Here is a 19,143-nt window from a genome sequence, read left to right as displayed (position 1 = left end):
CACGTATAGGTCTACACCTCGATAGTTGTGCAATGCTATTGTTATATCCATTGTAATCGCTCATTCTGTGATGTTTATTGTTTAGAACCTAATTTGGTGATCTAACATGATCATCAGAAATGGATGTTTTTTTTTTTGTTTTTTTTATGGTCAATGTATTCCTTAAAATTTATATTAGATATTTTTTTTCTTCTATATTCTTATTGATACCTTTTGAAAGCTTTCTGAATTTTTTTTTTTTTTTACATTTTTACACTGGCCTTTAAGCCTAATAACTAGAGTTAGGCCGGGGTCACACTAACCAGCGCAAAATACCATCAGTATTTTACATGCGTAATACGGATGACAGACCCCTAAACAGTGCTCCGTATGTCATCCGTAATCAAGGTGTGGTCGCGTATTTTGCGCATGTCAGCATCCGTATGCAATCCGTATGGCGAGATTTTCTCGCAGGCTTGCAAAATGGACATATAATGGAGCCCTATGACAGGGTTTCTAACAGAAACCAAAGAATAGATATAGACACATAGAATGCGCATATATATATATATATATATATATATATATATATATATATATATATATATATCCTTTCGTTTCTTTATTAAACCTGTCAGTGTGAGTTTACTGTACAGCGCACTGAATTGCCGGCTTTGCTAAAAGACACCTGGTGCGTATTTCTCGCAAGTCACACGTGTGGTCCGTGTGTAATCCGTATTTTTTGCGCACCCATAGACTTGCATTGGCGTATTACGGGTGTAGTACGCTGACAATCGCAGCATGCTGCAATTGGCACGGACCGTAGAATACGGATGAGAAATATACGGCTGGTGCGAGGGACCCCATAGAGAATCATTGGTCCGTGTCTCATGCGTGCTTTTAGCGCCTCTCACTCGGCCGTATTCCTCGCCAGTGTGACCCCGGCCTTAAACTTCCCGGAGGAGGCACATGGAAATGGGTAGTAATAGACCAGCTCTAATGCATTCCCTACAGAAAAACTTTCTGGGCAGACATCATTGTTCAGGGAGGGAGAGCAGGTGAGCTATGACCATCACATATTGTATTCTATACGATCATTAGAATTCTGCCTGTAATGCTAATGAATGCTAAAAAGTCCAAACTGGAAACTTCAGTCTAGTATTCTTCTTAAGAACACCCCTCCACCACCCCCGTACACATAAAGGTGGCCAAACATGCTGGTGTTGATGAGTGACTGTATGGGATCCTAACAACTCTTCCCTTACAAATGATATTGTGGGAGAAAATTCTTCTATTCCCTGGGAAATAAGCCACGGCCATAGATGTCTGGCTGCAGCCCTCTCATTGAGAATACAGGAGTGCTCGGCTGAGTCAAACAATCCTGTATAAGATGTGCAGTCATATGTTAAAGTTTGGGCACCCCTATTAATGTTAACCTTTTTTCTTTATAACAATTTTGGTTTTTGCAACAGCTATTTCAGTTTCATATATCTAATAACTGATGGACTCAGCTATATTTCTGGATTCAAATGAGGCTTATTGTACTAAAAGAAAATGTGCAATCTGCATTTAAACAAAATTTGACCGGTGCAAAAGTATGGGCACCTCAACATAAAAGTGACATTAATATTTCGTAGATCCTCCTTTTGCAAAAATAACAGCCTCTAGTCGCTTCCTGTAGCTATTAATGAGTTCCTGGATCCTGGATGAAGGTATTTGTGACCATTCCTGTTTACAAAACAATTCCAGTTCAGTTAAGTTTGATGGTCGCCGAGCATGGACAGCTCGCTTCAAATCATCCCACAGAAGTTCAATGATATTCAGGTCTGGGGACTGGGATGGCCATTCCAGGATATTGTAATTGTTCCTCTGCATGAATGCCTGAGTAGATTTGGAGCGGTGTTTTGGATCATTGTCTTGCTGAAATATCCATCCCCTGCGTAACTTCAACTTCGTCACTGATTCTTGCACATTATTGTCAAGAATCTGCTGATACTGAGTTAAGTCCATGCGACCCTCAACTTTAACAAGATTCCTGGTGCCGGCATTGGCCACACAGCCCCAAAGCATGATGGGACCTCCACCAAATTTTACTGTGGGTAGCAAGTGTTTTTCTTGGAATGCTGTGTTTTTTAGCCTCCATGCATAATGCCTTTTTGTATAACCAAACAACTCAATCTTTGTTTCATCAGTCCACAGGATCTTCTTCCAAAATGTAACTGGCTTGTCCCAATGTGCTTTTGCATACCTCAGGCGACTGTTTGTGGCGTGCTTGCAGAAACGGCTTCTTTCGCATCACTCTCCCATACAGCTTCTCCTTGTGCAAAGTGAGCTGTATTGTTGACCGATGCACAGTGACACCATCTGCAGCAAGATGATGCTGCAGGTCTTTGGAGGTGGTCTGTGGATTGTCCTTGACTGTTCTCACCATTCCTCTTCTCTGCCTTTCTGATATTTTTCTTGGCCTGCCACTTCTGGGCTTAACAAGAACTGTACCTGTGTTCTTCCATTTCCTTACTATGTTCCTCACAGTGGAAACTGACAGGTTAAATCTCTGAGACAACTTTTTGTATCCTTCCCCTGAAAAGCTATGTTGAATAATCTTTGTTTTCAGATCATTTGAGAGTTGTTTTGAGGAGCCCATGATGCCACTCTTCATAGGAGAATCAAATAGGAGAACTACTTGTAAGTGGCCACCTTAAATACCTTTTCTCATGATTTGATACACCTGGCTATGAAGTTCAAAGCTCAATGAGGTTACAAAACCAATTTAGTGCTTCAGGAAATCAGTAAAAAGTAGTTAGGAGTGTTCAAATCAAGAAAATGATAAGGGTGCCCATACTTTTGCACCAGTCAAATTTTGTTTAAATGCAGATTGCACATTTTCTGTTAGTACAATAAACCTCATTTGAATCCAGAAATATAACCGAGTCCATCAGTTATTAGATATATGAAACTGAAATAGCTGTTGCAAAAACCAAAATTGTTATAAAGAAAAAAGGTTAACATTAATTGGGGTGCCCAAACTTTAACATATGACTGTAGTTGGGGGAGATGGCAGACAGCTTAGGGTATGTGCACACGCTGCGGATTCTGCTGCGGTTTTGGCTCTGCAGGTCCGCAGCAGATTTTGCTGCGTTTTACAGTACCTTTATTTCCTATGTAAAAAAAAAAAACGCAGTGCACATGCTGTGGATTTTTCAGCACGGTTTTGCTGCAGTTTACAATCTGCAGCATGTCAATTCTTCTGTGCAGAACCGCTGCGGTTTCACACCTGATCCATTATGAGGTGTGAAACCGCAGGCAAATCCGCAGATTTCACTACAAAATCCGCAGATCCAAAAAACTCCGGGTGAACATACCCTGAGAGATCATTTAGCTTACAGCTAGCTAATGTTTATGGTGTCCTCTAGTGACTAGTATAAAATAAATTCTTTCTGTAGATGGTACGATGATAAACAAGGCATTTTTTTTTATACAGCAATAAAAAATGTATACAAGAAACCCAATTCTATTGGTCAATTTCTGAGAAGATGCCCCTTCAACTAGCATAAAGTTATCCCAACAAAAACTGCAATTTGCTAAAGGTCTTGGGCAGTACACATCACATTCAGCAATCTGCTAAAATGATATTAGCGGGATTGTCGGTAATGGGATGTCTAACACTTTCTATAACTAGTCAGACTGTGTCCCTACACAATTTGACCCTGTCCAATTAGTGCTGGTATCAAACTGTGTAGTTATGAATGTCAAAATGCTGTTAAGCATAAATTAGAAAATAAAAATGTCCGGTTCATCAGATCATCGTGTAGGTTATTGGGATCATATACAGAAAATCCCACGGAGCTTCAACCTAGTAATTACTTTTCACATCTGATATTATTATCATTAAATTGTAGAATGTGATATTAGAATGCTGACGTTTCTGCACCAAGATTTTTTTTGCTATATTCATCCTTTCGCATTTATCCTTTTGTTGCAGTGGTACGATCCACTATTCTCTGTACTGGGAAATGAAGAACACTTGGGTAATAGATATATTTTGCAATAATTTATATACTAATTGACAGTTTAAGCTACATATATTATGCAGAATATAATTCCTGAGTAACAGTAATGTGTGGGTTATTGTACCCCATGTAACCACCAACTATATGTACATGTTCTCCCCACAGAGCCCTTCCTGTCTTTGCTGCTGGTCATATCGCAAAGTACTTTTGATCTAAATCTGAAGGTAAGCCATAATATAATATAAAAACATGGGCCATGCACACAGTGAACAAGTCTGTAGGACAGTGTTCACACCACCAAAAGACTGAAACACAGAAAAACACAGTATAACAAACGTATAAAAATACTCTGTTGTAAAAAAAGTAACAGTAAACAGCAAGTGCTAGTAAAAAGATCTTTTTACCACTTGCTGTTTACTGTTACTTTTTTACAGCAAAGTATTTTTATACGTTTGTTATACTGTGTTTCAGGTAAGCCATAATGTAGCCGTAGAAAAGTCCCATACTCTGTAATCACTATAAGACCACGTGCACACGTTCAGTTTTTGGTCAGTATTTTACATCAGTATCTGTTCCACTCCTGGTTTTGGCTTACAATCAGAGGAAACGTATGACAGAAACACGTCAGCACTTCTGTATTTATCACCCACTCCTGGTGTTGGCTTACAGATACTGATGGTGTGAACGTGGCCTAATTGTCAGTTTAGCAGTTGCCTTAGAATTATTTTAAAGTCTCACTATCAATCTGTTGTCCTTTTTCTTTTCAGAATTCTAGTTTTCTGGATGAGAGCTGGATTCTACCTGTAAGTATGGATTCATTTTCCTCAAATTGTTATAAAAATGTTTCTCTCATATCCAGAGACCTCATAACACACAGACTATCTATGGGATCGTCTCATCTAAATTGGGTAAAATTGTAAAGTGTTTGTAAAAGTAAGAAATCTACTTCTTATTCCAAATATTTTATTTCAAGAATAGAGGGGTTTTTAATACCACAGCGTTTTGCTGGTTGCCTAGTTTACCAGTCTAGCAACCTTGGCCAGTTCTCTAGGTAAGGAGCGCAGTGCTTATGATCTTTTTGCTATAGAGCATGCAAGTGCTGTTCTGAAACTGGCTGGATCTCCATGCTCTGTCCACCTTCCGATGCTGCAAACCTGCTTTTACTTGCAGCATCAGGGAGCGCTCAGTCTGTGCCATCCCTCTGGCCTGGACGGTGAATCATGAGTAGTACACCACCCCCCTGGGAGGCAGAGGAGCGGGTGCGCTCCTGAGGTTTGCAGATGAGACAACTCCTTTAAGGCAGATGTTTCTTAATGCCTTCCCATATCCTCTTAAGACTTAAATCTTTTTTTAATTTTCCATCTAGTCTTGACGTGAAAAGGTGTGTGGTGTTTGTTTTTTTGTTTTTTTTTATCGGCACCATTAACTGGAAAACGGAAAAAGAAAATCTTTGTTTAGTGGAATCAATGCCACTATTGTTTTTGGAATTTTATTATAAAGGCATTCTATCAGACAGGGCAAATATAGCTTTCAAAATAAGTAAAACGGATCTGTAGTTTTTATAGTGTTCATTTTGCCCTGTGTAGAACTTTGTAATTGTTGTTTTACTTTTAACATGTATGTAATTTGCGTAATAAGAAAAGGGGATGAGATTTTAAATGAAAAGCAAATGTAAAATAAGTTTTAAAAATAATAAAGTGGTTTCCCTCAGGGCCATGAACCCATGATCACTTGATTGCAGGTACAAAATGCTGCAGTGCTTTTGTTTTGCAATGTCACTTCTTTAAACTGTGGAGTAGAGGAGCATATGGTGGGAGGATGTGATCTTTGTCCTCACAGCAAATAATCGGCTGTTCACTAGCATCAGTAATCTGTTCAGAGAGATTCGGATGGCTCTATCGATTCCCTCCCAGAAAGTGCCCTGTGCTAGGTCATAAAATATATATAAACCAAAAATCAATTAGTTTAAAAAAATATATGTATGTTAGAATATTGACAAATATGACTAAAAGAATGTAAATGCATTGTCCTGGAGCATCCCCCCCCATAACATGTTACATGGTCGTCTTGCCTTGTCTAAATAATGCCTCCATATAATGTTCACCCCAACCCCCAAATCCACCAAATAATTGAGCATTACTATTTCTCTTTCACCTCATTGGGGGACACAGAAACCTGGGGGTGTATGCTGCTGCCACTAGGAGGCTGACACTATGCACAAAAAAAGGTTAGCTCCTCCTCCGCAGTATACACCCCACCGACCGGCAGGAAATTCCTCAGTTTAGCTTAGTGTCAGTAGGAGGTAGACACGGGTCTTTCTTAGACCCTTATCTACCTCAATGTGCGTCGTTTTTTCTTTCAGGTTATCCGGAGGGATACAGAGTGAAGAGTCACATCTGTAGTCCCACAAAGAGACTATGAGTACGGCGTGTACTGCCACCCCGTATCCTCATAGGTCTCTACAGCAGGACCAAGAGCCCCCTAACACGGATGTGTGTCAGGCGATCCAGATGGTCCTCGTTCCCCGTCTCCCACCCACTCGCCTACCAGAGCCTGTCGGTCGGATGAGGCGCGGATACTCTTCTAAAGGAATGACAGCACACCCTGGATGAAGGTACCTTTATTCACAGCTTACATCAGAGACGCATCAAGCAGGGTAAGTATGAGGCCCCGAGTCCCATTCTCCTCAGCAGCTCCAGACACGGATCCTTCGGGAGCGGTCGCTGTGGCAGTGCTGCGACGCCTCCGCGCCGCTCCGCGCCTCCCGGCGGCCGCCGCATTTAATTCAGGCCCCCGGCTTGTTATCGGCCTGTTCTGCAGCAACTTCGCCCCCACTGCATTCCTAGGCGGGTTTTTCTCCCGCCCGGCCCCAGCGATCCTCGGGAGCGGTCACCGCGGCAGTGCTGCGGGGCCTCCGCGCTGACAGGCGGCCGCCACATCTAATCCAGGCCCCGGCTTCATCTTGGGCCTTGTCCTGTGTCACGGCCACGCCCCCCGCCTTCTTTCTCAGGCGGGCTTTCCTCCCGCCCGCTTTAAGCCCGCCCACCACCTTCTCCCCTCACTCTAGGTTTCCCTGAGGCGGCGCTGTCTCCATCCACTCCCAGTCTGGCTATTCCATAGGATGGCACCATTTTTAGCATCGGCGGTTAGCCCCGCCCATCTTCTTCCTCGGTCTCTGCAGGGAAGCGCGCGCTTCCTGCTCTGTTCTCAGGCTGCCGCCATTTTCGCAGCCTGTCAGCCGGACGCTGTCCTATCTGCCGTGCCCTCTGCAAGCCCAGACAAGCCGTGCACCTTCATTTGCTGGAAGCTGCGACAGGACACCAGACCGTGAGTAGCTCTGCGACTGCAGACTGACACCCTCCTCTGCCTCCTGTCCCCCAACCTTCCGGCACTGCTTCAGTGACTGTCCGTCAGTATGTCTAATTCTAAGTCTGACCGCTCTCGTCCTCCTGCCTCCTCTTGCACCTTAGTCAAGTACTTTGTGTGCTCTTCTTGCAATCGCAAACTTCCCTCATGTTAGTCCACTCCCCTCTGCCTAGACTGCAGCAATCCAATTCAGCCCGACGCCGCCCAGGAGCCATCTATTGCTCCATGCGAGAGTGAACCCCCCCCATTCCTAGCTGGGCTTCGTCTCTATCAAAATCAGTGGCAGACCTCACCAAGGTGTCTCAGTCCCTAGTAGCCGTTCTTGATAAGTTGCCCCTGGACACTTCTGCAGGGTCCAGCAGGTCTCATGAGGTTCCGTCTGAGCCAGCCAGCGTAAGCCGCAAAAGACCCAGACGGGATCTCGAGCCGGAGTCCTCTCCTTGCCCCATCTCACATAGTCCTTCCCAGCAGTCTCCTTCCCGTGCCTCCTCACCCGAGTCAGGTGAAGCGTTCTCGGATATGTCATCTGAGGGGATTTTAGAGCTGGATTCGGACCAGGGCGCGGTCATGAAGGCTACTGTACAGAACCTCATTGCAGCGATTAACCAGGGTATTCGCTTTCCACTCCGAGTTTGGAAAGATTCTTAACAGGGAAAGAGAAAATTCGTCCAGACGATTTCAAAGAGGGAAGCGCCTCGGCGTGCTGTATCCGTTTGCTAAAGAACTCACGGACAACTGGTCTGCTTCTCCCTCGGTGGACCCACCTGTGTCCAGACTTTCTAATAGCACGGTTCTCCCGCTTTCAGGTGTGGCGTCACTAAAGGATTCTAATGCTAGAATTATAGAATCCTTAGCAAAGTCAGCATTTGAAGCGGCCGCTGCGGCGCTATGTCCAGTGTTTGCTTCATCTTGGGCAGCAAAGGCCATAGCCACTTGGGCAGAGGATCTCCGTAAGGGCATCCTAGATAAGGCCCAACCAGAGCAATTGACTGATCTGGCCAACCAGATTTCCCATGCAGGGGATTATCTGCTTTCTGCTTCCTTGGGGATGCCGCGTCTTGCGCAGTTCAGGCGTCAAGCAACGTAGTGGCAATCAGACGTACAATTTGGCTCAAGGCTTGACAGGCGGACTTGTCTTCTAAAAAGTCTCTTACCAATCTGCCTTTTCAAGAAGTGCGCATCTTTGGATCACAATTGGACCAGATTATTAAGGACGCCACTGGAGGCACGAGTTCCCTCCTCCCTCAGTCCAAGCCTCGCAGATCTCCGCTCAGGCGTCAGTTTCGGCCCTTTCGGGCTTTCCGCCGCTTCAATACGGCAGAGAACTTCTCTAACCAACAAAGACCACAGGCACGCCAGGATAGAAAGAAGGTGTCTTTCAGACCCACTCCCTCCTGGCGATCTCACTCCTCCCAGGGCAGACCCTCCAGGTCTAGATCTGGACGGTCCACATCAGCATGACTATCATCGAACTCCCGAGGGTCCCTTCCAATTGGGCGGTCGACTCCTTTTCTTCAGGAACGTCTGGCTGGCCTCAGTAGAGGACGCTTGGGTCAGAGAAGTTGTATTGTCAGGATACAAGATAGAGTTTGTTTCTCGTCCACGGGATCGTTTCTTCGAATCCCGTCCTCCAAAGGATCCAGCCTTAGTTCCGGGGTTCTTTGCAGCCATCGCCTCTCTCCTCAGTTCCGGGGTGATTGTGCCCGTTCCCGAAGCAGAACGTTTCACAGGGTTTTATTCAAACCTATTTGTGGTGCCGAAAAAAGACGGGGCAGTTCGACCCATCTTGGATCTCAAGCTACTCAACAAGAGAGTCCGACTCCGTCATTTCAGGATGGAGTTGCTTCGTTCAGTAATCGCTTCCATGGAGGAGCAGGAATTCATGTGTTCAATAGACATTCAAGATGCCTATCTACAGGTTCCCATATTCTCCGGACATCAGAAGTTCCTGTATTTTGCGATTCCCCAGGAACATTACCAGTTCGTTGCGCTGCCCTTCGGTCTCGCCTCCGCACCCAGAGTATTTAGATTAGATTAGATTAGATTAGATAAACTTTATTGATCCCGGAGGGTATTACAGCAGCAGAACAAAGATCAAGAACATTACAAGAACAATACACACTTTACAAAATAAGTCTATATGGACAGCAGATGCGGATAGACTGGTACTTGTAACTCACCAATTCCCCCCCATACACTTTGAACTTCATTTAGTCTTGGGATGCTTTACACTTATACATTTGTTAAACATCCCCACAGCTGTCGGAACAAACGATTTTCTATATCTTTCCTTTTTACACATTAGTTGGAGTAGACGCTTGCTGAATGTGCTCTTTTGCTTCGCAAACAGTTCATAGAGCGGGTGTGTATTGTTGCTCATTATAGCCTTGCATTTCTTAGTAATTCTATCCTCTAATACCTCCTCGAAAGTCCTGAGTTGTAGACCCACCGCCGCACTAGCCTTCTTGATAAGTTTATTCAGCTTATTCGCGTCAGCTGTGCGCACACTACTACCCCAGCATATAATTGCATCAAAGATTGCACTCGCCACAATGGATTGGTAGAACATTTCAAGCATTTTGCTACACACATTAAACGACCTTAACTTCCTTAGGAAGTAAAGTCTACTCATCCCTTTCTTGCAAACCTTCTCCATATGGCACCTCCAATCAAGCTTGCTGTCCAGGTGAACCCCCAAATATTTGAAATTCTCCACCATCTCCACATCCTGACCATCAATAGTGATAGGTAAGCAATCCTTCATGCACCTTCCATAACTCAACACCAGCTCCCTGGTTTTCTTTACGTTGAGTTCTAAATGGTTAGCCTGGCACCAGTCAACAAAGTCCAAAACCACCCTTCTGTATTCCTCCTCCCCCCGGTCTCTCTCAATACCTCCGACTATCACTGAGTCATCAGAGTACTTCTGAAGGTGACAAAGGTCTGATTTATACTGAAAATCAGCTGTGTATAACGTAAAAAGGAATGGCGACAGCACCGTTCCCTGAGGGGCTCCAACACTACTCCGCACACTATCCGATACGGCCGCCCCCAACCTCACAAACTGTGGCCTGTCCGACAGATAATCAATGATCCAATTCACTAGTCCCTCATCAACCGCCATTTCAACCAGCTTTTTACGTAATAATAGTGGCTGTAAGGTGTTGAATGCACTGGAGAAATCGAAGAACATGGCACGCACAGTGGTTCTATCATTGTCCAAAAAGGAATGTACTGTTTGTAGTAGATACGCTACAGCATCGTCCACCCCCAGACTCTGCCGATACGCAAACTGAAGGGGGTCCGTAAAAGCAGACACCCTCGGACACAAGTAGGCAAGTACAATTCTCTCCAAGGACTTCATCACATGCGATGTTAAGGCCACCGGTCTATAGTCATTATGGGAGCTCGGGAAGGTAGTCTTGGGAACCGGCACCAGGCAAGAAGTCTTCCATAGAACTGGTACTCTCTGTGATTGTAAGCTCCAGTTAAACAGGTGCTGGAAGACAGTGCACAACTGATTCGCACACACTCTGAGGACACGTGGACAGATACCATCAGGCCCTGCTGCTTTACCCATGACCAGCTTACTAAACTGTTCCCTCACATCATTTTCGGAGATCAAGAAAGACTCCGACTTCCTCCCCCCAGTTGATATTGCTCGTCTCTCCCCGGCCCTCTCCTCTGTTGACATGGCACATTTATTGTTGAATCTGTTGAAAAAAACATTCATTTCATTAGCCATGATCAGCCCCCCACCCCCCTGATCTGACCTTGCCTTAAACCCAGTCAAAAGCTTCATTCCAGCCCACACTTCTCTGGAGTTGTTATGTGACAATTTATTTTCCAATTTAATTCTGAATGCTTCACGGGCAATCCTAATTTTCCCCTTTAAGTCTCTCTGAACAATTTTCATTTCCTCCTTGTCCTTCCTTTCAAAAGCTTTTTTTTTCCTGTTTAGTAGATGTTTCAATTCTTTTGTAATCCAAGGCTTATTGTTTGCAAAACACCGAACCTCATGAATAGGTACAATATTGTCAGTACAAAAGTTGATGTAATCAGTAACTCTCCTGGTAACCTCATTAACATCATCATTAGGTTCCCTGGCACATAACACCTCCCAGTCTGTGCATTCAAAGCAGTCTTGTAAAGTCTTTTCAGCTGCCGGAGACCATTTCCTTATCCGTTTAATTGTCGCTGGTTGTTTGCAGACAACTGGTTGATAAGCTGGAGACAATAGTATGAGATTGTGGTCAGATTTCCCCAGGGGGGGCAATGCAGATGATGAGTAAGCATCCTTAACACTGGCATAGAGGAGATCCAATATATAATTGTCCCTTGTAGAACATTTGACATATTGATAGAATTTAGGTAATGAGATCTTGGCTCTATTAAAATCCCCAGAAATGACAGTTAGAGAGTTAGGGTGTTTCGTCTGAAGCCGGGCAATCACCCCAGACAGTACATCCCCAGCTGCCTCTGGATTTGCAGATGGTGGTATATACGACACAAATATATATACATATATATGGTGGTATATACGATTTACAAAGATCATGGCGGCGTTGATGGCCTTGTTGAGGATAAGAGGTCTCGTTCTCTTTCCGTACCTCGACGACATTCTGATCAAAGCTCTGTCCTTTCAACAGGCTCGCCTAAGTCTGACGATCGTCCTAGACACCCTGTCCAATTTCGGGTGGCTCGTCAACAGGAAGAAGTCCTGTCTTGTTCTGACTCAACGTCTTGTGTTTCTGGGCCTATTGTTCGACACTCGTCGAGCAAGGGTCTTTCTCCCACAAGAGAAGATTGTTTCCCTGCAGCAGGACGTACGATCGCTACAGATCACACGATTTCCGTCCCTCCGGACATCCATGAGGGTCCTGGGAAAAATGGTGGCGGCGACAGAGGCAGTTCCCTTTGCCCAATTCCACGCCAGACCTCTCCAGCACGCCATTCTGTCGTGGTGGAACAGGTCGGCTCTTTCCCTGGATCGCCCTGTTCGTCTCTCATACCGGATCAGACAGTCCCTCAACTGGTGGTTGACGTCACCTCTCATCTCCCTGGGACGGTCATTCCTTCCCATTCACTGGCAGATTGTAACAATGGACGCCAGCCTCTTCGGCTGGGGGGCAGTGTTCCGCAATCACACTGTTCAAGGTCGATGGTTGTCTCAGGAATCAGCTCTGCCGATCAACGTCCTAGAGATACGAGCGATCCATCTGTCTCTCGTTCACTGGGAGAGGCTTCTCAGGGGCCTGCCTGTACGGATTCAGACAGACAATGCCACAGCGGTGGCATATGTCAACCGCCAAGGAGGGACACAGAGTGTCTCAGCCCTGGCAGAAGTGTCCAAGATTCTTCATTGGGCAGAGGTTTCATTCCCGACAATCTCCGCGGTACACATACCCGGCGTAGACAACTGGGCTGCCGATTTTCTCAGCCGCGAGGGTCTCGCGGCGGGAGTGTGGTCCCTACATCCGGAGGTTTTTCATTGGCTCTGCCATCGATGGGGAACCCCGGATGTGGATCTGCTGGCATCTCGCCTCAACAGGAAAGTCCCACAGTTTGTATCCAGGTGTCGAGATCCTCTTGCAGTGGGCGCCGACGCTCTGGCCATTCCTTGGTCGCAGTTCGAGCTCCCCTACTTGTTCCCTCCCCTGCCTCTTCTTCGCAAACTGTTGAAGAAGATCAAAGCAGAAGGAATTCCAGTCATCCTCATCGTCCCGAATTGGCCCAGAAGGGCTTGGTTCGCGGACATCGTCAACCTTCTCGTGGACGCCCCCTGGAAGCTTCCAGACAGGGCAGATCTGCTGTCTCAAGGCCCGATTTGCCACCCCAATTCTCGGTCGCTCAATTTAATGGCGTGGCTGTTGAAACCGAGGTTTTGAAACTATCAGGATTTTCCGATCGAGTTATTCATACCATGATCCGAGCCAGAAAGCCATTGTCTTCCAAAATGTATTACCGTACCTGGAAGGCCTATTTCACTTGGTGTGAGGCCAATGACATTGCGCTCATGTGTTTTTCGCTTCCTTGTGTCCTGGTGTTTCTTCAGGCAGGGCTGGATGCAGGCCTTGCCCTTCGGCTCTTTGAAGGGGCAAGTTTCGGCGCTGTCCGTTTTATTTCAGAAGACGTTGGCCTTCCGTCCTCAGGTCAAAACCTTTCTTCAAGGTGTGGCTCACATGGCTCCTCCGTACCGAGCGCCCGTAGATCCATGGGATCTTAATCTGATGCTCAAGGTTCTGCAAGGTCCTCCTTTTGAATCTCTCAGAGATGTTTCCCTTCCTCTCCTTTCTTGGAAAGTTGCCTTTCTGGTAGCCATCACCTCCATCCGGCGCGTGTCGGAATTGGCGGCTCTTTCTTGCCGCTCCCCTTTATTGGTGCTTCACCAGGATAAGGTAGTTCTGCGGCCTCCGACCTCTTTCCTTCCTAAGGTGGTATCCAATTTCCACCTCAATGAGGATATTGTTCTCCCGTCCTTTTGTCCGAGTCCAACTCCTTGAACAAGCTGGACTTGGTCAGGGCGATGAAGGTCTATCTATCTAGGACGACTTCTTTGCGAAAGACACTCTTTTTTCGTCATTACAGATGGGGCGCGGAAAGGTCACCCGGCCTCCAAAGCTACTATTGCTCGCTGGATCAGATCGGCAATTTTGGAGGCCTACCGGGTTAAGCATCGAGTGGCCCCTCCGGGAATTAGAGCGCACTCTACCCGGGCAGTGGGTGCCTCCTGGGCGGTACGTCACAGAGCCTCCGCCCTGCAGCTTTGCAAAGCTGCAACCTGGTCATCGGTTCACACGTTTGTGAAATTCTACAAGGTCCACACCTACGCTTCGGCGGACGCCAGCCTAGGTAGAAGGATCCTGCAGGCTGCGGTGGTGAGTCCGCTGGCCTGATGGAAGCTTGTTTTTCCCGCTCCAGGGACTGCTTTGGGACGTCCCATGGTTTTTGGGTCCCCCAATGAGGGCACACCACAAAGTGAACAGAACAAAAAACGTGTCCAATCAGTACTCAAATAAAAACATGTAATGGGGGTTTCCTAGGAGTCCCTATTAACGTCTAAGGCTCAATCCTTCCTTGCCGCGGAGGTTGGCACCCTAGGGGGAGCGTTGTGGCGCCCCCGCTCAACGATGGCTGTCCCTGTGGACCCTGATGTACCCTACAGCCACTGGGGATCCCTTCCCCGATGCTAAAGGGGCCCCTATCAATAGACAGAGATCAACTGTGTTAAGGAGGACCCTAATCCCCAAATAAAATTAAAAATCAAAGGAACACATTTATGTACTGGCATTAAAGTGATGGCATATCAGTGACACGAGTCAAGTAGATACGACAGATACAATAGCCTTGTGGGCTATAGATGCAGTGGGTGCGCTTTTGAGAGACTGTGTCTCTGCACGGTGAGTTCCACTTTTGACCTATCCGGAGATAGTGCAGTTAGTTCCGGGCTATATACACGCAGATCTCGTGCTGAGGTGTATTGATGGGCGATATGCGTGTTGGAGACTGGGTCATGCTGAGTGTCAGCGTATTCTCTTGTTGACACATGCCCACCCCCCGGTGTCCTGCGCGTCTATAAGTAAACGCAGTATAATACGAGGATTTTATTTACATCCGTGAAAGGGGCGTTACCTAAATCATGACAGGCGTACTCGATGTGAGGAAGTGAATGAGACACTTTACAACCAATGGGTGAGTCTCCTTGAGTCGTGACATGCGCAGTGGTGTTAAGGGGGTGTGTCCCTTCATAGCGTCCGGAGCTGGCGAACGCTGTGGCGGTAACTATAAAATAAGGGATATCAGGCCAGCACATCGACTATACCACATCAGGACACTATTTTCACTGAGACCGGCCCTCCTGATGAGCCCATATGGGGCGAAACGCGTCGAGGCGCTTCACGTACATGGCAGAAGGCGTTTGACACGATGAGTATCTGCAGCATTTGATCACTGAGTGTTTGAACTATTTATTCATTGGCACTGTTTCTCCAGTCAGGTGGCATGTATTGGTCACTATACATCTAATCTTTGGCTACTGAGTGATTGATCATCTGTGGAGTTTGCATTTTTGTGCCATTTTGATCTAACCTCATGTTAATGATATTCTATATGCTGTGGACTTTATCTATTGTATCTGTCGTATCTACTTGACTCGTGTCACTGATATGCCATCACTTTAATGCCAGTACATAAATGTGTTCCTTTGATTTTTAATTTTATTTGGGGATTAGGGTCCTCCTTAACACAGTTGATCTCTGTCTATTGATAGGGGCCCCTTTAGCATCGGGGAAGGGATCCCCAGTGGCTGTAGGGTACATCAGGGTCCACAGGGACAGCCATCGTTGAGCGGGGGCGCCACAACGCTCCCCCTAGGGTGCCAACCTCCGCGGCAAGGAAGGATTGAGCCTTAGACGTTAATAGGGACTCCTAGGAAACCCCCATTACATGTTTTTATTTGAGTACTGATTGGACACGTTTTTTGTTCTGTTCACTTTGTGGTGTGACCTTTGGTCTTTTAATAATAAAGTATCGTTGTTAGGGTTTTTCATATGATTTTCTGTTCTGAGACCCTTTACATTTGACAGTCATTTTTGTCCCCCAATGAGGCGAAAGAGAAAACAGGATTTTCGGGTTGCTTACCGTAAAATCTGTTTCTCGGAGCCTTCATTGGGGGACTCAGCACCCTCCCACGTTCTACAACTCCTGTTCTTATGTTTGTCGGTTGGTTACAGTTGAGTTGTTTGTTCTGTTTTCAATCTATTCTGTTACTTCTCCTACTGCTTTCTCACTAACTGAGGAATTTCCTGCCGGTCGGTGGGGTGTATACTGCGGAGGAGGAGCTAACCTTTTTTTTGTGCATAGTGTCAGCCTCCTAGTGGCAGCAGCATACACCCATGGTTTCTGTGTCCCCCAATGAAGGCTCAGAGAAACAGATTTTACAGTAAGCAACCCAAAAATCCTGTTTTTTCGTGTCTCCAGCCCTGCCATGTCCGCTCTTAACATGTACAATAAAAATTTAGAGCAAAGTTCGTTTGCCCACACGTACATATCCCATATGGTGACGTGTTACTGTAAGGCCCCAGAACAAAGTACACATTTTGTATTGCTATACATATTGCAGTTATGAGATTTTATAGTGCTACAAAGGTTTTAAATGCGAATAGGGGAAAAAGTTCCCTTACATTAATAATTTGGGGGGAAAAAAGACAAAAGTGAAATACTGGTTTGTTTGTTTTTTTACCGCATTTAAAGGGCATCTGTCAGTAGGATTAACTTTTCTATGCCATCTATCTGGGCATGTAGATCATAGGAAGCTGAATAAAGTGACACCCTGATATCTGCCATGTGATGTCTTATTCCAGAGAAATCCACGTTTCCCTTAATATGTAAGTGAGCTATTGAGATCTATGGGCCGGACACTGAGCTGCACGAGAATCTGCCTCCAGGGCTTATTTTGCATGCTCTCTTGATCTAAGTGTCTTGTGCAGATAATGTCCCCTTTTCATTTACAAAAGGCTCAGGAGGCAGATGGGTCATAGATCTTAAAAGCTCATTTACGCTTGTACATATTAAAAAAAAAAAAAAAAAAAAAAAAAAAAGATTTCTCTGGAATAAGACATCAGATCACAGCTATAAAGGTATCATTTTTTTTTTTTTTTTACCTTTCCATAATCTGCTTGCCCGTATAGACTGCTTAGGGCGGTTGATCATTTTGACAGATTCCCTTTAAAGCCATATATGTTCCTAAAAAAAGATATATTTATCTAACATATAATACAAACTAATAAAAATAGTAAAGAAAATCTATTCGGCTAGTGATTGTTATTCCTGAAGATGACATTTAGCTGTGTGCATTGAGGCATTGGACTGCTTTTTTTCCTGAAACATTAAAGCTGGTCATGCCACACTCACAATTGGGACTGATGGGAATGGCAAAGTGCTGCACTAGACTATCTGTCCATGGAATAGCAGCATGCACAACCAGCGCTCCATTCTTAGTGTACTCAGGACCCAGTCTAGAGATCTATGCACAATCCCTTTAATGTGTAAGCAGGAAAAAACACATTGATCGTATGAATGCAAGTTAGAATATGTCACAACCTGTTGAGACTGTCAGAAACAACAATGTGTGAAAACATTTTTTTTATTCTGTAGGTGTGTGCCACTTATCAGATTGTGCCATGTCGAGAGTTGGGGATGGTATTGAGGTAAGAACCTTGAAGACCCGTCATAAAATGACTACACCCGTTTAACTGTTACCAATGGCAACAAATTAAAAAAAAACAAAACACTACAGTACAAGTATCTCCTGTACACCTGCGGGTCACACTGACCTCGCCCATGACCTATAAGATAATGCAGCCACTCCTTCAAGACGTAGAATGGCATTACTAACTGGTTTAGCTAGTTCTGTCAGGGCAGTGGTTCATTCTCCTTGCATCCTGGCAAACCTTTACCTATTTTTTTTTTTTTTTTCAGGTTTATTTCCCTTTACTTTGTTTACTGAATATTTGCACTGCTGCCTGTTCAGCATGTTTAATCACTGACCTATTACATATAAACCAAATGGCTTTGTAACTCTTAAAACACTCAGGACATACAAGTAATATTACATTTATATATTTCTCTTTAACCCATGACGGCACCACGAAGAGAGAGGGATCCGCCCTCAGGGACAGGAAACCTACAGATGAAAAAGGCGGTACCTCTCTCCCACATCAGTTGGTTTCCTGTCCCTGACGGGGAACCTACAGCACGTACCTGGAGTCGTCGCAGGATCCGGATCCGGGGACCGATCCAGACCCGCAATAGGCAGCTGGGTTTCCTGCCTCGGCTGGATCGAGGCCTCGAACAGGCACCACCATCGAGGTCGACGGGCCTTGAGGGTGAGTGGGGAAAGGCAGTGAAGAATCCTGGAAGCCTGCCGATCCCAGGAAAAGGGGGGGCCTCCTGCAGTTAGTGACGATGGTCACTACAGGAGAGCTCAGCCGATCTGTCAAGGGGCCGGGCAGGTGGCGGCGGTCACTGAGGGCCATTCGGCAGAGCCTGCCATACCAGGGAGGTGGGGTCCCACCGAGGACCACGAACCGGGCAGGCCTCTACAGCACACAGCGGGGGCGGCGGCAGCCACCGGAGCCAGGTGTGCAGCGCCGGGAGGCCGCAGGAACTGGTGCGCGGTACACCGGGGGATGGGCGTGCGCTCGCGCCATGTCGGCTCCCTTAAGGGAGGACGCGCGGTGCACCACTGGGTAGTCTCGCGGTGCGCATGCGCGAGACTTCCGGCGGGCCGCGGTACTTCCGACGGAGCACAGGGATCCCTGGGAAGGGGGCGGCGGCGCGGAATTTAAAGAAAAAAAAAAAGAAAAAAAGCCTAAAGAGGGAAAGAGGGAAAAAAGGAAGCGGTCACCATGAGTGGGAAACCACAGAAGGAAACACGGCGGTGGTCTATGAAGCAGGGACCTCAGCAAATGCAAGAACAGCGCCAGCGCGACTCTTCCCAGCAGCAGCGGTCACACGAGATTGCGACGCAGCCAAAGCTCCACCATGGCGGCGCAGCCAGAAGTGGATGCAGCAGTGGAGATAATCCCTACGCCTGAGACGGTATCATTCGTTCCACAGGAGGGTGAGTGATCTCCGTGAATGCCGTCTGCTAAATTACGTCTATTTTAATTTTTTTTTTTTTTTTTGCAGGGGCGCAAATGCACAACCAAATCTAAACGTTTGGTATGTGCTATATGCACGGAGGAACTACCCCCTAAATGGGAGAAAAAGCTCTGTGCGGCTTGCA

At 46.1% G+C, this 19,143-nt stretch overlaps 1 protein-coding gene across 6 annotated transcripts in view; it reads left to right on the top strand.

Moving 5' to 3' along the window:
* The window catches only part of LOC141099868 (uncharacterized), an 84,012-nt gene that overhangs the window by 19,579 nt on the left and 45,290 nt on the right, over positions 1-19,143 (top strand). For all 6 annotated transcript variants that reach the window (XM_073587929.1, XM_073587928.1, XM_073587926.1 and 3 more), the window contains exons 5-8: positions 3,962-4,007; positions 4,155-4,213; positions 4,757-4,792; positions 17,511-17,563. In XM_073587929.1, the coding sequence (XP_073444030.1) occupies positions 3,962-4,007; positions 4,155-4,213; positions 4,757-4,792; positions 17,511-17,563 (194 nt within the window). The remainder of the gene's footprint in view (positions 1-3,961; positions 4,008-4,154; positions 4,214-4,756; positions 4,793-17,510; positions 17,564-19,143) is intronic.

Source organism: Dendrobates tinctorius, unplaced genomic scaffold (assembly GCF_039654945.1).
Source record: "Dendrobates tinctorius isolate UK_male_01 unplaced genomic scaffold, ASM3965494v1 ptg000103l, whole genome shotgun sequence".
NCBI classification, from domain to species: domain Eukaryota; kingdom Metazoa; phylum Chordata; class Amphibia; order Anura; family Dendrobatidae; genus Dendrobates; species Dendrobates tinctorius.
The sequence above is the reverse complement of the archived record's forward strand: the minus strand, read 5'-3'. Positions and strand labels throughout refer to the sequence as shown.